This window comes from Cynocephalus volans, chromosome 5, assembly GCF_027409185.1.
Source record: "Cynocephalus volans isolate mCynVol1 chromosome 5, mCynVol1.pri, whole genome shotgun sequence".
NCBI classification, from domain to species: Eukaryota; Metazoa; Chordata; class Mammalia; order Dermoptera; family Cynocephalidae; genus Cynocephalus; species Cynocephalus volans.
In genome coordinates this window covers 114,185,300-114,201,904 of record NC_084464.1, presented here as the reverse complement: position 1 = coordinate 114,201,904, position 16,605 = coordinate 114,185,300, and the positions used below count along the sequence as shown (strand labels likewise).

The following is a 16,605-nucleotide window of genomic DNA, read 5'->3' as shown; positions in this document are numbered from 1 at the left end:
CACAAAACTATGTTCCCTAATGTAGTTCCTTAAAAAGGGATATTTTCACTCCTGGGAGGGAAAGTCATGCACTAGGTGATCCACCTACACTGAAAGCCCAGCCAACAGGCTCAGTGAATGGTGGATCTGCCACTAAGAACAGAAATCACTCCTGTTTTACTGAGGAAACTTACAAAGAAGTTAGAAGCAACCTTCAGGCAACGCCATGCCAGCTAAGTAAAGAGGCCTTGGAACTGAGATGCTGCTGATGTCATATGTACATAATGTGAAAAATACCTGTGGTAGGTGGAAATCTGAAAATTGGAACTTGAAGACCACTGGTGCCTTTAAGACAAGCGATATCTTAGGGACTGTGGCAGCATGCCCAGGTGTCCTGTGCAGGCTTTAGGTTGATATAGAGTGGCTGGGGTGTGGGTGAGAGTTGAGGACAGCCCTGGTTGGAGTTTAAAGCACCTGAAAGAATACTGGGAAAAAGTACCTGCCTGTTCTGACAGAAAACAAAAGGAGTCAAATGTAAGGAAATACTCCTTGAACCAGTTCAGAATAGTTCAAACTACTTAAAGTGAAACTCCCAGAGCTGAATCAGAGAGGAAAATGGTGAATGTCAATTGGATATTTGTGATTAAGGAATTTTTAATTTTTTATGTGTGATACCATTATCCCAAGAACTTTTCATTTAGAGGTATTTATTGAGTATTTATAAATGAAATGACGTGAAATGTGAGACTTTCTCTTAAATAATCCAGTGAAGAGAAGAGGAATTTGGCCATTTGTTGATAAATGTTGAAGCTGAGTAACGGGTACATGAGGATTCATTGTACTAGTCTCTTTTTTGTATAATTTCGAAAGTTTTCATTAAAAAAAGAAAACTGATGTAACTTCAAGTAGCTAGTTGAGAGGATGTTGAATGTTCCCAATACAAAGTGGTGACAAATCTTTGAGGTCATGGACAGATATGCTAATCACCCTGATATAATCAACACATACAGTATAAATATACCTAAGTATCATATTTACTCCATAACTACATACAATTATCATGGGCCAATTAAGAAAAAAATAAATTAAAAAGAAAAAAAGTTTCAGTGACAGAAGTAGATTAGAGTTTACCAGAAATAAGATGGCGGGTGGGGGAGAGGAATCATGAGAAGTTATTGCTTAATGGGCACAGAATTTATGTTTAGGGTTGATATGGGAGGGCACTCAGCTCTCGGCTGAGGCTCCTCAAAATCTTATTACTGAACCCAGTCTGGCTGCCTGCTCCCAGACAAAACTATAATCCAAACATCAAATATTGGTAAAATTGGAAGTCAACTTTTATTCAGTAACATGAGTGACCTGAGGAGAGATATTAGGCTAATCATCTTTCCAATAAACCTGAAGGAGAACGGCCAGACTAAAGCCATCTCAAAGACTCATACTTACTGAGGGGGTTTAAAGAGGGGGCTGAAGGAATGGAATATAGGAAATGAAAATCAGGAAGAAGGGGGACACGAGCTCTGGGAGCTCATTGCAAGGAGCCAGATACAAGGTCTCTCCAAGGGTCCATCTGGTTTCTGCTTCCATCCTTGCTGTTATCTCAGGGTCCTGCTGGAGAGGTGGAATCAGCATAGCAGTATTGATGTCTTCCTTGATTTCCCAGCATCTGGATAGTATGTGCGAGTCTGCACGAGGATCAAAAAGATGTTTCTAACATGGTAAAGAGTGTGTTGAATTAACAGCCAACCACACACTTAACCAAAAGTAGTAACAGATGAGGTTAATAATTGGCAGCAGATTGTCAGCATCTTCTATTAGCAAGGCCCAGAGTTAAAAATCAATGTGAACTATCTTATTTAATCTTCACAATAACCTTAAAGGTTGGGCTTCTTAATAATCCCGCTTTACTGATTAGGAAACAAACATAGAGAAGTCAGATAACTTGCTCATAATGAAAATGCTAAAAGTAACAGAAATCAGATGTGAGGCCCCAGAATCCAGCCTCCATAGTCTCTGACAGAAAGAAAGCCAGTGAGCCCACAGAGGATCAAAGGAGAGAGCAGGGAGATGGCACCTGAGCACTTATTGTAACTGACCTGTCCAGATTTGCAGGGTTTCAGACAGGAAGGAGATGGTTGATCTGATTGAATGGTCTGGGGGCTGGGAGGGAAGTGATCTGTGGGACAAGGAAGAGTTAGGAGGCTGTGTCTCCATGGAATGTGACCGTGGCTTGGATGAGGTTTGTACCAAGCTGAGATGCTAAAGAGTTGGATGTGTGAAACATTTTGCTAACTGCTAATTGGTTACAGGATGAGCACATGACCCATTCCCTTGTGGCTTCCCATGCCCTAGGCCACAGCAATTCAATCAGATGGAAGAAAGGAACTAGACCAATCCCTGGCCAGCAGCATTTTCCCCTGATGCATCAGTAGGAGAGAAATTCCTCAAATTCTTCAGCTGGGTTGAAGGGAAGCTGAGAACTGAAATATCCGTGAGGAAGAGATAGAAAGTCCCTTGAAGCAAGCAGTCCTTGAGACTAACTGAAATATGCAAATGTAACTCAACTGTTACCTCTGGTCCTAGGGAAACCGGAGCTGCCCTCCCCGTAGCACTCAAGGGTAGGGTCTGGAAGCCCAGGACCTTTGCCAGTTTTTCAAACTGCCAGTCTCAACCTATTGGTGAGTTGTGAAATCAAATTAGTGTGTCAGACCACCATTGTTTTCTAATGAAATATAATAAAAAAAAAAAAAAGAAAATTAGAATGCATCACTCATCATAAATATTGTTTTAAAAAAACTTTTGTTTCAACTTTATAAAGATCTGCTGAGGTGGATCAGGGTGGACCCCTTTCAATCCCAGTCTTAGGGAAGAGCAAGACCCTGAAATAAAATCCAAAGGATCAAAAAGAATAAGAAACTTTTTAAAAAGTAGGCCATCTTTCTACCCCAGTGGAGTTGAAAGAAAATGGAGATGACAGTGCTGGGTCTCTGATAAGGAAGTCAAAGGCAGATTCCAGAACATGCTCCATCCAGTCTTTTTGAAAGAGATATCACCTCAGAAGTGGCTGACTCAGTAAATCACAAAAAAATGCAACCCATAGGGACCTTAATAGGTTGAAAAGGAGCTGCTGTGAGAGTATAAGACTGGGTGTGGGAAATCGCAGTCTAGAACAGTGTGGATGTGGTGGGGGAAGAAGCACCAAGTTCAGACTGGACCTGACAGGTGCACCAAGTGTTCTGTAACCACAAAAACATCAGATGTTTATAGGTTTAACAGAGAAAATGCAAATTATAGGAATGAAAATTAACATATCCAAAAATAAAATTTTTAAAAATTAACGTATCAGAAAGCAATCTTGAAAACCATTTTTGGTGAATATATGTTAACAAATTAATATGGTTGGGAATAATTTTTGCACATCAAAAATGAGCTGCAGTGGCCTCACTCTTGGGCTTGCTGGAAGATGTTCCTTCATCCGTCAGTTAGAAGGTACAGGAGTTTTTGCAAAATGCATCTGGTCATTTCCCTCTTTGACTCCAGAAGGTTGAGAATCTTTTGCCATATTATAAATTCGACATGTTCTGATTGAGCCTATTGGTACCTTTTTATACCCTATCATTTTACAGCCACGAAAATGTGAGTGATTGAAATAGGCAAAAGACAATTCCCATCAGAAGAAATAGGAATCCCCATTAATAATACATCTTAGTCAAAGCACTTTATTTTTAAGGAAACATTATGCAACTGACTTAGGGAGAAAATAAAACTAAGAAACTTAGTTCTTTGAATATATCTTTCTCTGAAACTTCATATCATGTCAACACATCTCTTATTGGTTCTTTTCAATCTTCTTTCTCTCCAGACAACTGCCATTATCAGGAATTATACATCAAAAAGCATAAAATAATGAAAAATAATAAAATGATTGTTTCTATGCGAAAAATCTAATATATAGATAACTAATATCTAACAAATAGCAATTTTTTTTCTTTTCTTTTTGTGTGTGTGTGTATCTGGTGGTTATGGGGAACTGAGCTCTTGACCTTGGCATTATCAACATAACCCTTTCCCAAGTGAGCTCACCGGCCAGTCCTACAATGCGATGTTCTCCATTTCTCATTTACTACAAAATAAGTGTCCTGTATTATCTTTAAGCATCACAGTTATTTGGCTAAAACACATCCTCATTTAGATTTAGAGCACTTAGCATCTCCAAAGACCTCATAGTCATTTAACTACAGTCTACAAAATCTATTAAAATCTATAAGTCATCTAGCTACAAAGTCTAAAAACTTTCAAAAAAAAAAAAACTAAATTATGACTTTTCTACAAAATCTATCAAATCTATAAAGTTTACCAAATATTTGCACTATAGTTCATTGTCTCTTCCTCTGTTGTTCTGACCCTTCTCAGGTCAAAGGTCTCATGCACCTCTCAGAAAGCTCCTAAAAAGGGCTGCATTTCTCATGGTCAGATGGTCAGGGGGGCACCAAAGTCACCCTCTCCAGGCAGCTCAGGACAGAAGAATGGACGCAAAGGCTCCACAATGGAGAGAGAACTATGTATACAAATGAGGGCATCATTTCCAACATCAAAAAACTTCATTTCTTCCAACTCAACATCCAGGAAAACTGCTACACGGTGAAGGCCAGAGCTTGCAGGAATTCTTTGTTCTGGGATGGAGTTGGCATGGATTGCTCCTGCCCTCATGCTGATCAGCCAGAAGCCCTGCTCAGGGGATAAGTCGCTCTTTGTCCCTCTGTCAACTGACTCCCTGCAGACACCCAGAGCCCACTCCTTGCCTTCCCCGACTTCCACCTCCCAGTAATGGCGGCCGGCAGAGAAGCTGGGGGTGCCCAGCACACAGGCCAGGTGGGTGAATCTCCTGGGATCATCCAGGGGGCTGTGGCAGACCTTCCCACACCGGACGCTCCTCAGATCATCAGAGAGGACCAGCAGGGGGTTGGCCGTGGCTGCATCCAGGGTCACATCCTCCCGGAACCTCAGGAGCTCATCACTCACGTGCAGACTCTGCTGCAGTAAGGGGAAGTGCTGCTGGATGAGGAGCGTCAGGTGTCTAATCTGCCGTTCTCTAGAAGGTGGAGCGTCAATTTCTTCCCGACACAGGGGGCAGAGCATTCTCAAATTCTCTCCTTCTCGCATCCACTTTTTAATGCAACGAGAGCAGAATGTGTGCCCACAGGAGAGAGAAACAGGATAGGAGAAAAAGTCTAGGCACACTGGACAGGTGGCCTCTGCTTGCAGACTTCTGGCCATGGTCCCTGAAGGTCACTCCTTAGCAGTGGCCTGAGCTGAAATGACCCTTTGGGCTCTGGAAGCGATCGTGAGCCCTCGGTACACAATCCACTCTTCAATTATTCAGGATGTGTCTAAATACAAAACAAAAGTTAAACAATACAAATATTTCTATAGTTTATGTGTGAAAGTGACATAAAGTTATCAGAGATTCATCATACTGTAATCATCTGAGAAAAGCTACAGCAAGTATAAAAAATATCCATAATCCAAGTGAGCACAAGAGAGAAATATGACAGTGGAAACTATCCTTTTAGAAAGAGCTGCTTACCTTGTCTGGAGACTTCCAGGTGATGTTGTCAGCTCTGACCAAAGCCCAAAGTTTCTCCTTGTGGGAGCTGAGCACAACAGGGTCTTTAACAGTATCGAGAAGTGCAGTCTCTGCCCCAATCAGTATTCCTTTGTAGGTCACCTGCAGTTCAAGAAAAAGAATTTCCAAGTCTAAATCCATAAAACCAGCTCTAATGTAGTCAAGAAAAGTGACTCTGGAACACTCAGAATTTCACAAAAAAATTACCACATATGAGTAAAACTTCCAAAATCTACTGCAAAATGAATGACATGTTCATGACAAAATCAATTTTAAGGACAATGTATCATTACATAAAATGTTTTAAATCATTCTTAGAAAACTAAGGCTTCACTGAATGTGCATAAAAATATATTATCATCATTGTCTTCAGCCTTTCTAAAATATTCATGCCTGAACAAAAACCAAAAATATGTTCCTGACAAGGAAGATTCCCTCCAGTTTTTCCAATTGCTCCCAAAGCTTAAGCTCCTTTATATCCCTAGAGCCTTGTTCTGGGCCTTCTGCAGTGGCTGCTGTCCCTTGGCTGAGCCAACTCTGACATGCTAGACTTGGCTGTGGACCAGGATGGGCACATGAACCGAAGACAGCCTCTTAATGCTACACAGAGCCCCTGAGATGGTGTGAACCCAGGACTCTTCTCCAAAAAGGGCCTACGTGGAATACTAACCAGCAGAGCATCTTACCAAGAATGCACAACTCACACACTAGCTGTGGCTGGAATCAAAGAATCCAAGACAGAGGAGGAAGCAAGACATGCTCAGGCCAGCATGGTCAGCAGGGTCATTAGAGCTGTCCTGCAGCTCAGCACGAGCTCTCACCTGCATCAGCACATACTGATGAAGAGCCTGTGTCCCCGCCCCAGCTAGACCTGCAAACACACATGTGTGTAGCAACAGCAGACAGATTATCCTCCCCCATGGAACCTGTAGTATTTGGAAGCCTTTCAGCTCCTGAACGTCATTCGAGCCTGCGGGGACCTGGCTGGAGACTACAGTGACAACCTTCTTCCTTAAATCCCCTCTTATCCTTTTGAAAAAAACTCTACCTTTTAAGGCAGATCTCACATGATGCTCATCATCTAAACGAGCTTGCCCAGCCTGCCCTGGAATCTATCTAAGAAAACCATTTGCAAAAGTAAAAAAAGCTACAGTTTTAACAAGTTATTCTTTTCAGTGTTAACTATGATTTCAAATGATCAGAAATAATCTAATTATGTAATAATAATGAAATGATTGAGTTAATCATAATACCACTATTTAAAATGGTAAGTATATTTAAGTGAAAACCCAGAAAAGTCTCTGAGAAATAATGATAGAAATTAAAAAGGAAAAATTTTGAAACAGCTCGTGCATTCTAGTTGAAAACACAAATACTTAGACATATGAAAAGTGACCTAAAGTTATAGTAGTGGATTAAATTATGTCCCCCCAAAACTCACTGGAGCTTGAATTGTGTCCTCCAAGGTTTACATATTAGAAACTTAGCCCTCACTATGACTGTTAAGATGGTGGGAAATCCTATTATGCTAATTGGAAGGTGGAGCCTTGAAGAAGTGATTGGATTGTAGGACCATGCAGTAGTGAATGGATTAAAAATGGTAGTTGGGACATGATTCTGAGGGCTTTAAAAGATAGAGTCCGTCCCCACTTCAACCATCTTGCAATATGAGACCTCTGGGTCACTGTCACCACCACCAGAGGGACTTTGGACTTCGCAGCCTCAGAAACTGTAAGCAATAAATTTTTTCTTTATAAATCACCCAGTTCCATGTATTTTGTTATAAGCAACACAAAAATGGACTAATACAGTTATTGTGTAAAATCTTAACTGGTGACGTTAGAGTGGAAGGTGAAGAAAGCTCTCTAACACAGGACAATATTGGCTCTTTCTAAAATCCAAATGCAAAGGCCTTGGAAGAATAAGTTGTAGACAGACAGAGAAATGGGACAGTGCAAAGAGTTCAGACAGACGGGACAACTTACCTTGACTTGGAGACTTTCAGAGGAGGTCTGGAAGGCCCAATGCCTGCACCTCCACCTCTTCTGGCCTGGACTCCTCTCTGAAGTGAGTTTGAGCTCAGATACTCTGGCCTTTTATAGTCCCTGGGACTCAGACTCCAACCCCATCAGGGTCATAGGCTCCACCCTAAAGATGTTTAAATACAATCAATCCTACTCCTCCTTGCACGATGATGTCATTAAAGAACAACGGAAATTTCATAGAACAAAATTCAGAATTTCAAAAATTTCATAGTAACTCTTTGAGTTAAACTAGCAAACCTACTTCCATCTGAATGAGATTCTCTGAATTCAGAGCTCAACTTTAAAAAACAAAGTGTTTTAGAGATCAAAGACAGAAACGCACTGTTGAAACCTAATCTGATGTTGGCTAATGTAATCATTGGTGTTAATATCACTGATACAATCAAGACAGTTTTCATGTCCTTTCACTCAGCAATTCCATTCTTGCTAGTAGTTATTGGATAGGATAAAGAAAGATGACAGCCAGGTAAGCCTTTGCCCTGCCATGATTATTAATTATACACCATGATTTACTATCAAAATTATCCTGTTTAAACAATAAATTATATGGTATCTGTATTGGAAGCACAAAAAGCAGTAGAAGTCGCCATGGAAGAAAGCTAAGGCACAATCTTCAAAACAGGAAGTGGGAGGGTCAATGAAGTCCTGTAGCTGAGGGGACCCCTGAATAACCCTTCCCCTGAGATACACCGCATTCTCAATCTCATTTCTCGGGGTTCTTGTTCTTTCTGCAGGGCCAAACAAAGCTTTCACTGTATTTTTGCCTGGTGCTATCTCTATCCATGAGTTAAATACTAGCAACAGCAAATCTCAACATTTTCTTATTTTAAACTCAAGACTATTTATGATCTTTTTAAAATTATTCATCAGAAATATCCTTTTATGTGTTTCCCTTCTAATTTTGAAAATTTTCAGGCTTAAAGAATATTTGTAGTAATAGTACAAAGAACTACATATGCTTTACCCAGATGTACCATTTTATTTTTTTATTGGCAAATGACTATATATTTATGGTGTACATTATGTGTTGATATTTGGATACATTATGAAATGATTAAATGAAGCTAAATAACATATCCATCACCTCATATGTATATCATTTTTGCAATGAGAACACTTAAAATCCACTCTTGGCAATTTTTGAGTATACTATACATTATCATTAATTATAGTCACTATGATGTACAATAGATCTCCAGAATTTATTCTTCCTAACTGAAAATTTGTACCTTTAACCAATATCTCTCCATTCCCCACCCTGCCCCTCCCCCAGCCCCTGGTAGCCACTATTCTACTCTCCTCTTCTTCGAGTTTGATTTTTTTAGATTCCACATATATGTGAGATCATGTAGTATTTGTCTTTTAGTGCATGGCTTATTTCACTAAGCATAATATCCTCTAGGTTCATCCATGCTGCGGTAAATGATAAGCTTTCCTTCTTTTTTAAGACTGAATATTATTCCATTTGTGTGTGTGTGTGTGTGTGTGTGTGTACACAACCCATATTTTCTTCAGGCATTCATCAGTTGATGGACACCTAGGTTGATTCCATATCTTGGCTATTGTGAAAAGTGCTGCAATGAACCTGAGACTGCAGATATCTCTTCAGTGCACTGATTTCTTTTCTATTGGATATGTATCCAGAAGCGGAATTGCTGAATCATATGGCAGCTGTATTTTTAGTTTTTTGGTGAAACTGCATACTGTTTTCAAGAATATCTGTACTAATTTACATTCCCATCAACAGCAGGCCAGGGTTCCCTTTTCTTCACATCTCACCAACATTTGTTATTTTTTTTTTGATAAAAGGCATTCTTACAGGTATGAGGTGGTATCCTTTATACTCTTAGACATGCATGATAACCCCAAAAAGCTTTCTGTTTATATGAATTATATTTCTCCATATCTACAGGATTAGAAATCAAACCTGAGAAAACTTTTAAATGTTTATTTAACTAATTTAAAATAACAAAACCATTACATGCATAGTTTCATGAAAAAATAACTATTTTCTAAAACAAAACCTTTCGCTGCAATGAGAAGAGTGCCACTGTTTTGCATGTTTGCAAACCTCTGTAATTCCTGCTTCACAGAAGACAGCTAGATTCTCACCTGTGCTTCTGCTCAGTCAGTTACGATATGTTACTTTGATTGCAAATAAAATTTGGCTTTCCAAAGGTATTTAGTTGGAAAACGAGTACCTTGCGTATCCCCTAAAAGGGCCTTAGGTAACCCCAGGACATCTCTGACCACTATTTGAGGACTACTGCTCTAAAACAAATTTTATGACTCATAGTGACAGCAGCAAATCTTAGTTCCTTGGCAACCAAAGACCCTAACAATGCACCCAACCATTTTCTGCGTGGCTTCTGCCGTCTCAAAACTAATTCATGTGATCTGGCCAGGTATAGAACATTTTCCTTTCTTTTCCTAATAATGATGAGGTTCTGTTTACTTTTTCCGTCTGATTTATTTAACTTCAGTGATGATTCCAAATCAGGTTGTTCTCTATGACTGTATAATACCTATTAGGCCCTCAACAAATGTTTAACCATGACAAAAAGCACTATTTCTCATTGACTTATATTTTTCAGCCAGCTCTGATTGTGGCTTGAAAATACACCGACTCACTGCTGCTAAGCCTTTACCTGCCAGGACAAATAGTTCTTTCCCAGGAATACTTTAATTCCCGGATTCTTCATTATTACAGTAATGCTGAATTCACGGAGAAATGTCATTTTTTAATTCTCAAGTGTTATGGATCAAATGTGTTCCCCAAAGTTTCATGTGTTGGAAACTTGATCCCCACTGTAGCAGGAGGGTGGAAAATCTGGATGTGATATTGACAGGTGGAGCCTTTGTAAGGTGATTGATTGGATCATGAGGCCTGTGCCTTCATGAATGGATTAATCTATTCACAGAGTATTGAGTTATCATGGGCATGGACTGGTGGCTTTGCAAGGAGCATATAAGAGAGCTCTTGTTATCCTCTCACCATGTGATACCCAGAGTTGCTGTAAATGGTCACCATCCAGAAAAAGGCCCTCCCCGGATATGCTCCCTGGACTTTGTACTTCCCAGCCCACAAAACTATAAGAAATAAATTTTATTTTTTATAAATGACCCAGTTTCAGGTATTCTGTTATAAGTGACAAAACGGACTGATACATGAAGTGCTGGAAATATTTGGAGTCACTTATCTCTGATATCTTAATATTCTCATGACAACAAATCAAAACTGTGTGTGAAGATTTTTTTTAATTTTTAGGATAACTTTTAATTATCATTAGTGCTTCTGTGAGTTAAGATTAAATCACAAATTAACTTTGTCTCCATAGCTTCCTGATTAGAAAAGAAATTGACTTTCACACATGCTAGTTAGATAAGATGTAGCCATTGGCGGGGAGAGGGGAATAATCAGCCCTGTCAGGAATCTAAGATGCCTACATGCAGATAATGTGTTTGCTCAAAACACAGTTTGCATTTTTTAAGAGGCGGCAGCTGCAGGGGGCAGCTTTTCGCAATTAGCTTCCAACCCCTGGTGTGGAACAGGCAATGGTTTGCAGCCTTGTCTTCTCTCCAATCGTGTACTCTTCTCTTCTGCTACCCAGTTATACATTGAAGAAAAGCCTTCTGTCTATTTGAAAGAAGATGGAGGGCACTTCTCTGAATTATTAATGCCATCAAAGCCACTAATGGAGTTCCTGAGCTCTCCTCCTCAAAAGGAGCTGTGATTTGCCGATCTGGCGAGCTTCACAAAGAGAATATTTTTGGCACTTAGAATATGTAGAATGTTCTGCTTCTACACTTGTTTTAGAGGGCAGACTACAAAAATAGTCAGGGATGAGCACACTGTGTAGCTACATATTTGATTATTTGTAGTCCCTACTATAGTCCTATTAATAAATCTCTTTCCTTATTTTTCATTCCTCTAAATTTTTTTGCCAAAATTATTGAGGAAAAAATTGAATAATGTCTGTGTGTTTTACGCACAAGGTGTGTTCGTATCTGTCTAGGAACTGGCAACAGATATCTTTATCCACAGCATATTATCTGTGAAAATAACAAGCTCTGACCTGAGTCCCTATGTAAGTTGCAAAGACCTTAGGTCACCATCAAGTAAATAAGTAATGCTCAGTTATCCCAAGTGGGATCTGTTTCACTGGCTGGTCCCAAACTCTGAGCAGGGGCCAGAGAGGGACAGTGTGAATCCGACAGTATGAATGTCAGGAGTGCAGCAGCAAGGACACACAGGTGACCCTGCCCCTTGAGTTGTTTATCTTTGTGGTTTCTAGAACCATATATAAGTGTTTTCAAATAATCTCTACTTTCTCTCCTCCGTTTTAGGGATGTCTAAACGTTTTTGTGTGAGTGAGGAAATCAGAGTCAAAATTAATTTCCTTTCCAGCTAATTATCTGACATTCAGTGTATTATCGAATGTACACTATGAATCTCTGAAAAAGGCTGGAGCCCCACCCGCACTCTGGGATTCAAGGTACATCCAGGCAAGCTGGCTGCAATCGGTCCCACGTGGGGTTCATCAACCACCTCAGGGTCCAATACTGTCAAGCTCACTCCAGAAACAAGCAGAGATCCAGGCACGGCAACCCCATCCGCACCGATTCATTCTCGTCGATGGCTGCCCATTGCTCTTCAGATAAAAACCATCTCTAAAATGTCTCCTGGCCTTGCCCCTCTCCAGCCTCGCCCCTCTCCAGCCTCGTCTTCTGAAATCCAGACACAAAGCCTCCTTTACTCCTTTCCAGTTCTCCCTCCTAATTCAGGAGGAGTTGGTTCTCTCTGACTGGAACCAGCCCCAGCCAGCCACCCGGCTAACACCTCCTTGTCTCGCAGATGCAGGTGGCCGGCGTCAGGTCCTCGGGAGTGTTCCTGGAGCCTCCCCCACCCCAAACCCCATTATATCGCCTCATGGCACTCCTCAGCCTTCCTCCATATAAATTATCAGAATGTTAGCTACACATTTATTAATGTGATCCCTTGATCAAGCTCCCTCACACCTATTACAATATATAATAAGTAACACCTATTGAGCATTTACCATGTGTACTTCACACGTTTTCTATCATGACATCCTCTTAGCTCTGTGAGAGAGGTGCTGATATCATCTTATCTCTCAGTGAATTTAAAGCACTTACCACCACCAAGCTGCATGCTGCTCGCGTGCTTCTAAATCTTCTCTGGATACCTCTGTTCATCTTTCACATGACGTAGAAATAAACTTCTCTCCTGTTTAAACCACTGTATTTTATGATTTTTCTATTTTGTACATCCAATCTAATCCAATTAAAGCAGGTGATAAACTAATTCTTTTAGCTTCTTGGAACTATGGATCCATGCTATTTTGACAGTCATAGTAAGTCATCAGACTTCATCCAGGGATCTGGAAATCCAGGCCCCCATCTTCATTTTCTATGATACTTTTCATTTTACTGATAGTTTATGTCCTAACTGAAGAGACACGTGTGACTCACGGGATCTGCTATATTTTTAAATTTCCTTTTCAGTATTTATCTGCCTGGACATTAGCTCTTCAGTTTTTGTGTTTTGTTTTGTTTTGATTTCTTTTCTTTTCTTTTTTTAAAATTCTATTAGTGAGTTCCTTAGCATGATATCATTGCAAAACAAGAAAAGATAATGATGAATGAGCAGAGTCAGCACAGCTCTATAAACTCAGCAGAGAATGCCTTATGCAGTCAAGTCTTTCAAATAACTATCATCTAAACACATCATCTTAATAGCACGCTGCCCATTGTCATGAGGCAGGTCAAAATAAACTAACAAAAACAACTATCCTCCTTCAGAAGTTAGCAGAAAAGCCAACAACACCCCAAGGTTTGCACAGGAACATCTATTGAATGCCTATTATCTTTGAGATACTCTGTTAAATACTAAGGGACCCCCCCCCCCCAAAAAAAAGAGTGACATAGCCAATACCCTCCAACAGCATAATGAAGGAAGGTAGGACAAATCTATGAAAAGATAGATAATGTTGTAAAGCAGACAAGACTGTCTGGTATATATTGGATGGCTGGTTATACATATATCTTTTAAACATATCTAGGTATAGATAACAATGAACAAAATATTTTGGCTTGGTTTTAGACATTCTCTTTCCAGAACTCTCACACATGTAGTACTCATTTGTTAAAAGCATAGAAGACCTTTGAAAACAATGTCAATTAATCTGTCCTACATGAATAGGATGGAGGAAACTGTTGTAGCTTTACTTTTCTAACTTAGCCCTCATCCTACCCTAACACAACTCCGATTCCCACCACCACGGCTATTCTACAGGAGGAGTCCAACAAGAATCATGGATGGATAGTTTGCAATGAATTTATTTATTCATTCATGTATTCCTACCACAAATAATGTATTTCTGTACTCCTGTATCCTGCTATGTGGAAGTCAACTTCCTAAGTAATAGACATGAATTGATGAATAAGCAACTTATTGCAGAACTTGCAATCTAGTGGGGGATAGAGACAATTAAAGTGGCAGATACAATATATTCTATAAAAGCTATGATAAGGAAAGCACACAGTGCTCTAAAGCACATGAGAGAGCCCTTCATACAAGCTTAAGAGGGCCAGGATAGGTGTTCAGAGAAAGTGGAATCTAGGTAAAGACCTAGATGCGATGGATGAGAAGGAGTTCAGAGGGAGGGAGAGAGGTAAGCCATACAAGAGTTTTCAGCAGGAAAAAAAAGAAAAATGATCAAATGAGCATTCAAGTGCTGCATGAGAAATGGATTACAAAGAACCAAGGCTGGAGACAAGGAGATCAGTTCGAAGGCTGTTGAGAAAGTTCTAGTAAGAGATGACAGTAGCCAGATCTAAGCAAACAGCAGAAGAAATGGTGAAACAAACATGAGGGGTCTTCTAAAAGTTTATGGAAAGATTCATATTATCTTTTAATTCTATTTTCCCACGAACTTCTTGAAGTACCCTTGTATAATGGTTGTTCAAGATATTTAGGAGGCAGAATCAACAGGACACAGTCACTGAAGGAAGAAAAACAGATCAAGAATGAATGATGGGGTTAGCCGGTTAGCTCAGTTGGTTGAAGTGCAGCCTTGTAACACCAAGGTCACAGGTTCAGATCCCCATACTGGCCAGCCACCAAAAAAAAAAAGTGAATGAGATTTCTGTCCAGACACAGGATACAGATGCTGATATTAGTCGCTAAAGTGGAGAAAATGAAGCATAAAATTTTGGTCTTATAGAGGTGTCTCTTTAGATATGAGGTATCTACAGTTCTGAAAGTCAGGAGAGGGGTCTATGCTACAGACATAGAATTGGCAGTGATTGGCATGTAAGTGTGAATGGCAAGTGGGAGCCAGGGAAGTGGTTGAGATTGCCCATGAAAGCTGCACAGAACAAGAAAGGGGGGCCTATGGTAGAACCCTGAGAAACATCAGCATTAAAGGAAGGTGAAAAGCAACCCCCAAAAGGACTGTGGCTGGGCCACTGGGGAACAAGACCCCTGCAATCAACACAGTTTTGGAACTCCAAGACCTCGAGTCAAATGGAGGCACCACTGGGAATGCACAGTGGTTTAGCCAAACTGGGCCAGCTTTGGGTGGCAGCAGAGTGAGTCAGCCCTGAAAAAGCCAAAGCTGGGAGTTCCAGAAAACTGAGGAATTGGGCAAAGCTCTGAAATCTAAATGGACAAAGATGTCTGGAAAAATAAATATGATGTAGCATATTAGTCCAAATGGGAAAGGCCAGGCAGTCCACACACACTGAAAAACAGAGATCCCAGTCTGAGGACACAAATCCAGGCAGGCGGGTAAGTGTGAGTGGGGGGATGTGACTATTTAAATTATTTAATCTCAACATAATTAAGAGCTGTACACAATTTACACACATCTCTTTCATCTAAGAACTCTTACTCTAGGGAAATTCTCTTCTGAAATGTATCTGGTTTTGGTGCTAAGTTCTCCTTTGCTAATGTTTAATAATAAGCATCACATTAGAAATTATTTCTTTGCTTATTAAGGAAGTAATAACAGTTTTAAAATCTTCAGGAGAACTAGCCCAGATGCCTATCTCTTCTGTAATGAAATTTAACTATGTTAAATACCTTTTTAAGGCTATTGAAAAATTATTCCTAAATTTTGGGGAAAATATTATGCAAAAGTACCAAAATGCGTTTAATAACCAAAGAACACAGTCGCCTAATTATATATGACCTTTGAGAATATACAATGATACTCAAATTAGTCTACCCATGATGCAGAAAAGTCAAACGAGAAAGTCCTGGTATATCCAATATGTGCTTATGTAATGTCCAGACCCCTTATCTGTAGGTTGCTCAGGGTGATCTTGTTTTAATAGAATTTATAAAATATGAAGAACAGGAAGGTCAACACATCATATAACTAAAAGATTATGCCATGCATTGAAGAAGAGTTTTGAAGCACAGATATTTTCAAGCTTAAATTAAAGAAGCTTAACGTTCTTTAGTGTCAAAGTAGTTCAAATAACTGCAGCTTACTGATTCAGCAAAACCAAGTTTATGTATAGAAGGCATTTCCTAGGAGAACAACCTCTTCCTCTGACTGTGCTGGAAAAAACAGCACCTTGCCCAGACACTCAGTCTCTTCCCAGGCAGGTGCCCCTGCAAGGCTGAGATGTCGGAATCTGTGTTGCACACTGCCATCTGCCGTGTCTCTGTGGGACTTGGAGCCCAGACTTCCTCATTTCTGATCCTTGACCTTGATGGTGAGCAGGAAACCAATCAATGAGCATCACTTTCCTTTTGCTTGTGGGAGGTTTTATGAATATTAGAAAAAGATGCAAATGAGAGATGCACAGATGTGCACTTAGATTCATCAAGATCCATAGGATGATGATTTTAGGAATTGTGGGGTAAAATTAGATGAGAAATTTTCTCACTGAGGGAAATCAGTTTATAAAATACGTACTCAC

At 40.0% G+C, this 16,605-nt stretch overlaps 1 protein-coding gene across 1 annotated transcript; it reads right to left on the bottom strand.

Annotated features, from left to right (window-relative positions):
- Positions 1 to 4,449: 4,449 nt before the first annotated feature.
- Positions 4,450 to 5,256, bottom strand: LOC134377678 (ret finger protein-like 4B). Its single transcript, XM_063096230.1, has one exon. It carries the CDS (start codon positions 5,254 to 5,256, stop codon positions 4,450 to 4,452), a length of 807 nt encoding a protein of 268 aa, XP_062952300.1.
- Between the last annotated feature and the right edge of the window lie 11,349 nt (positions 5,257 to 16,605).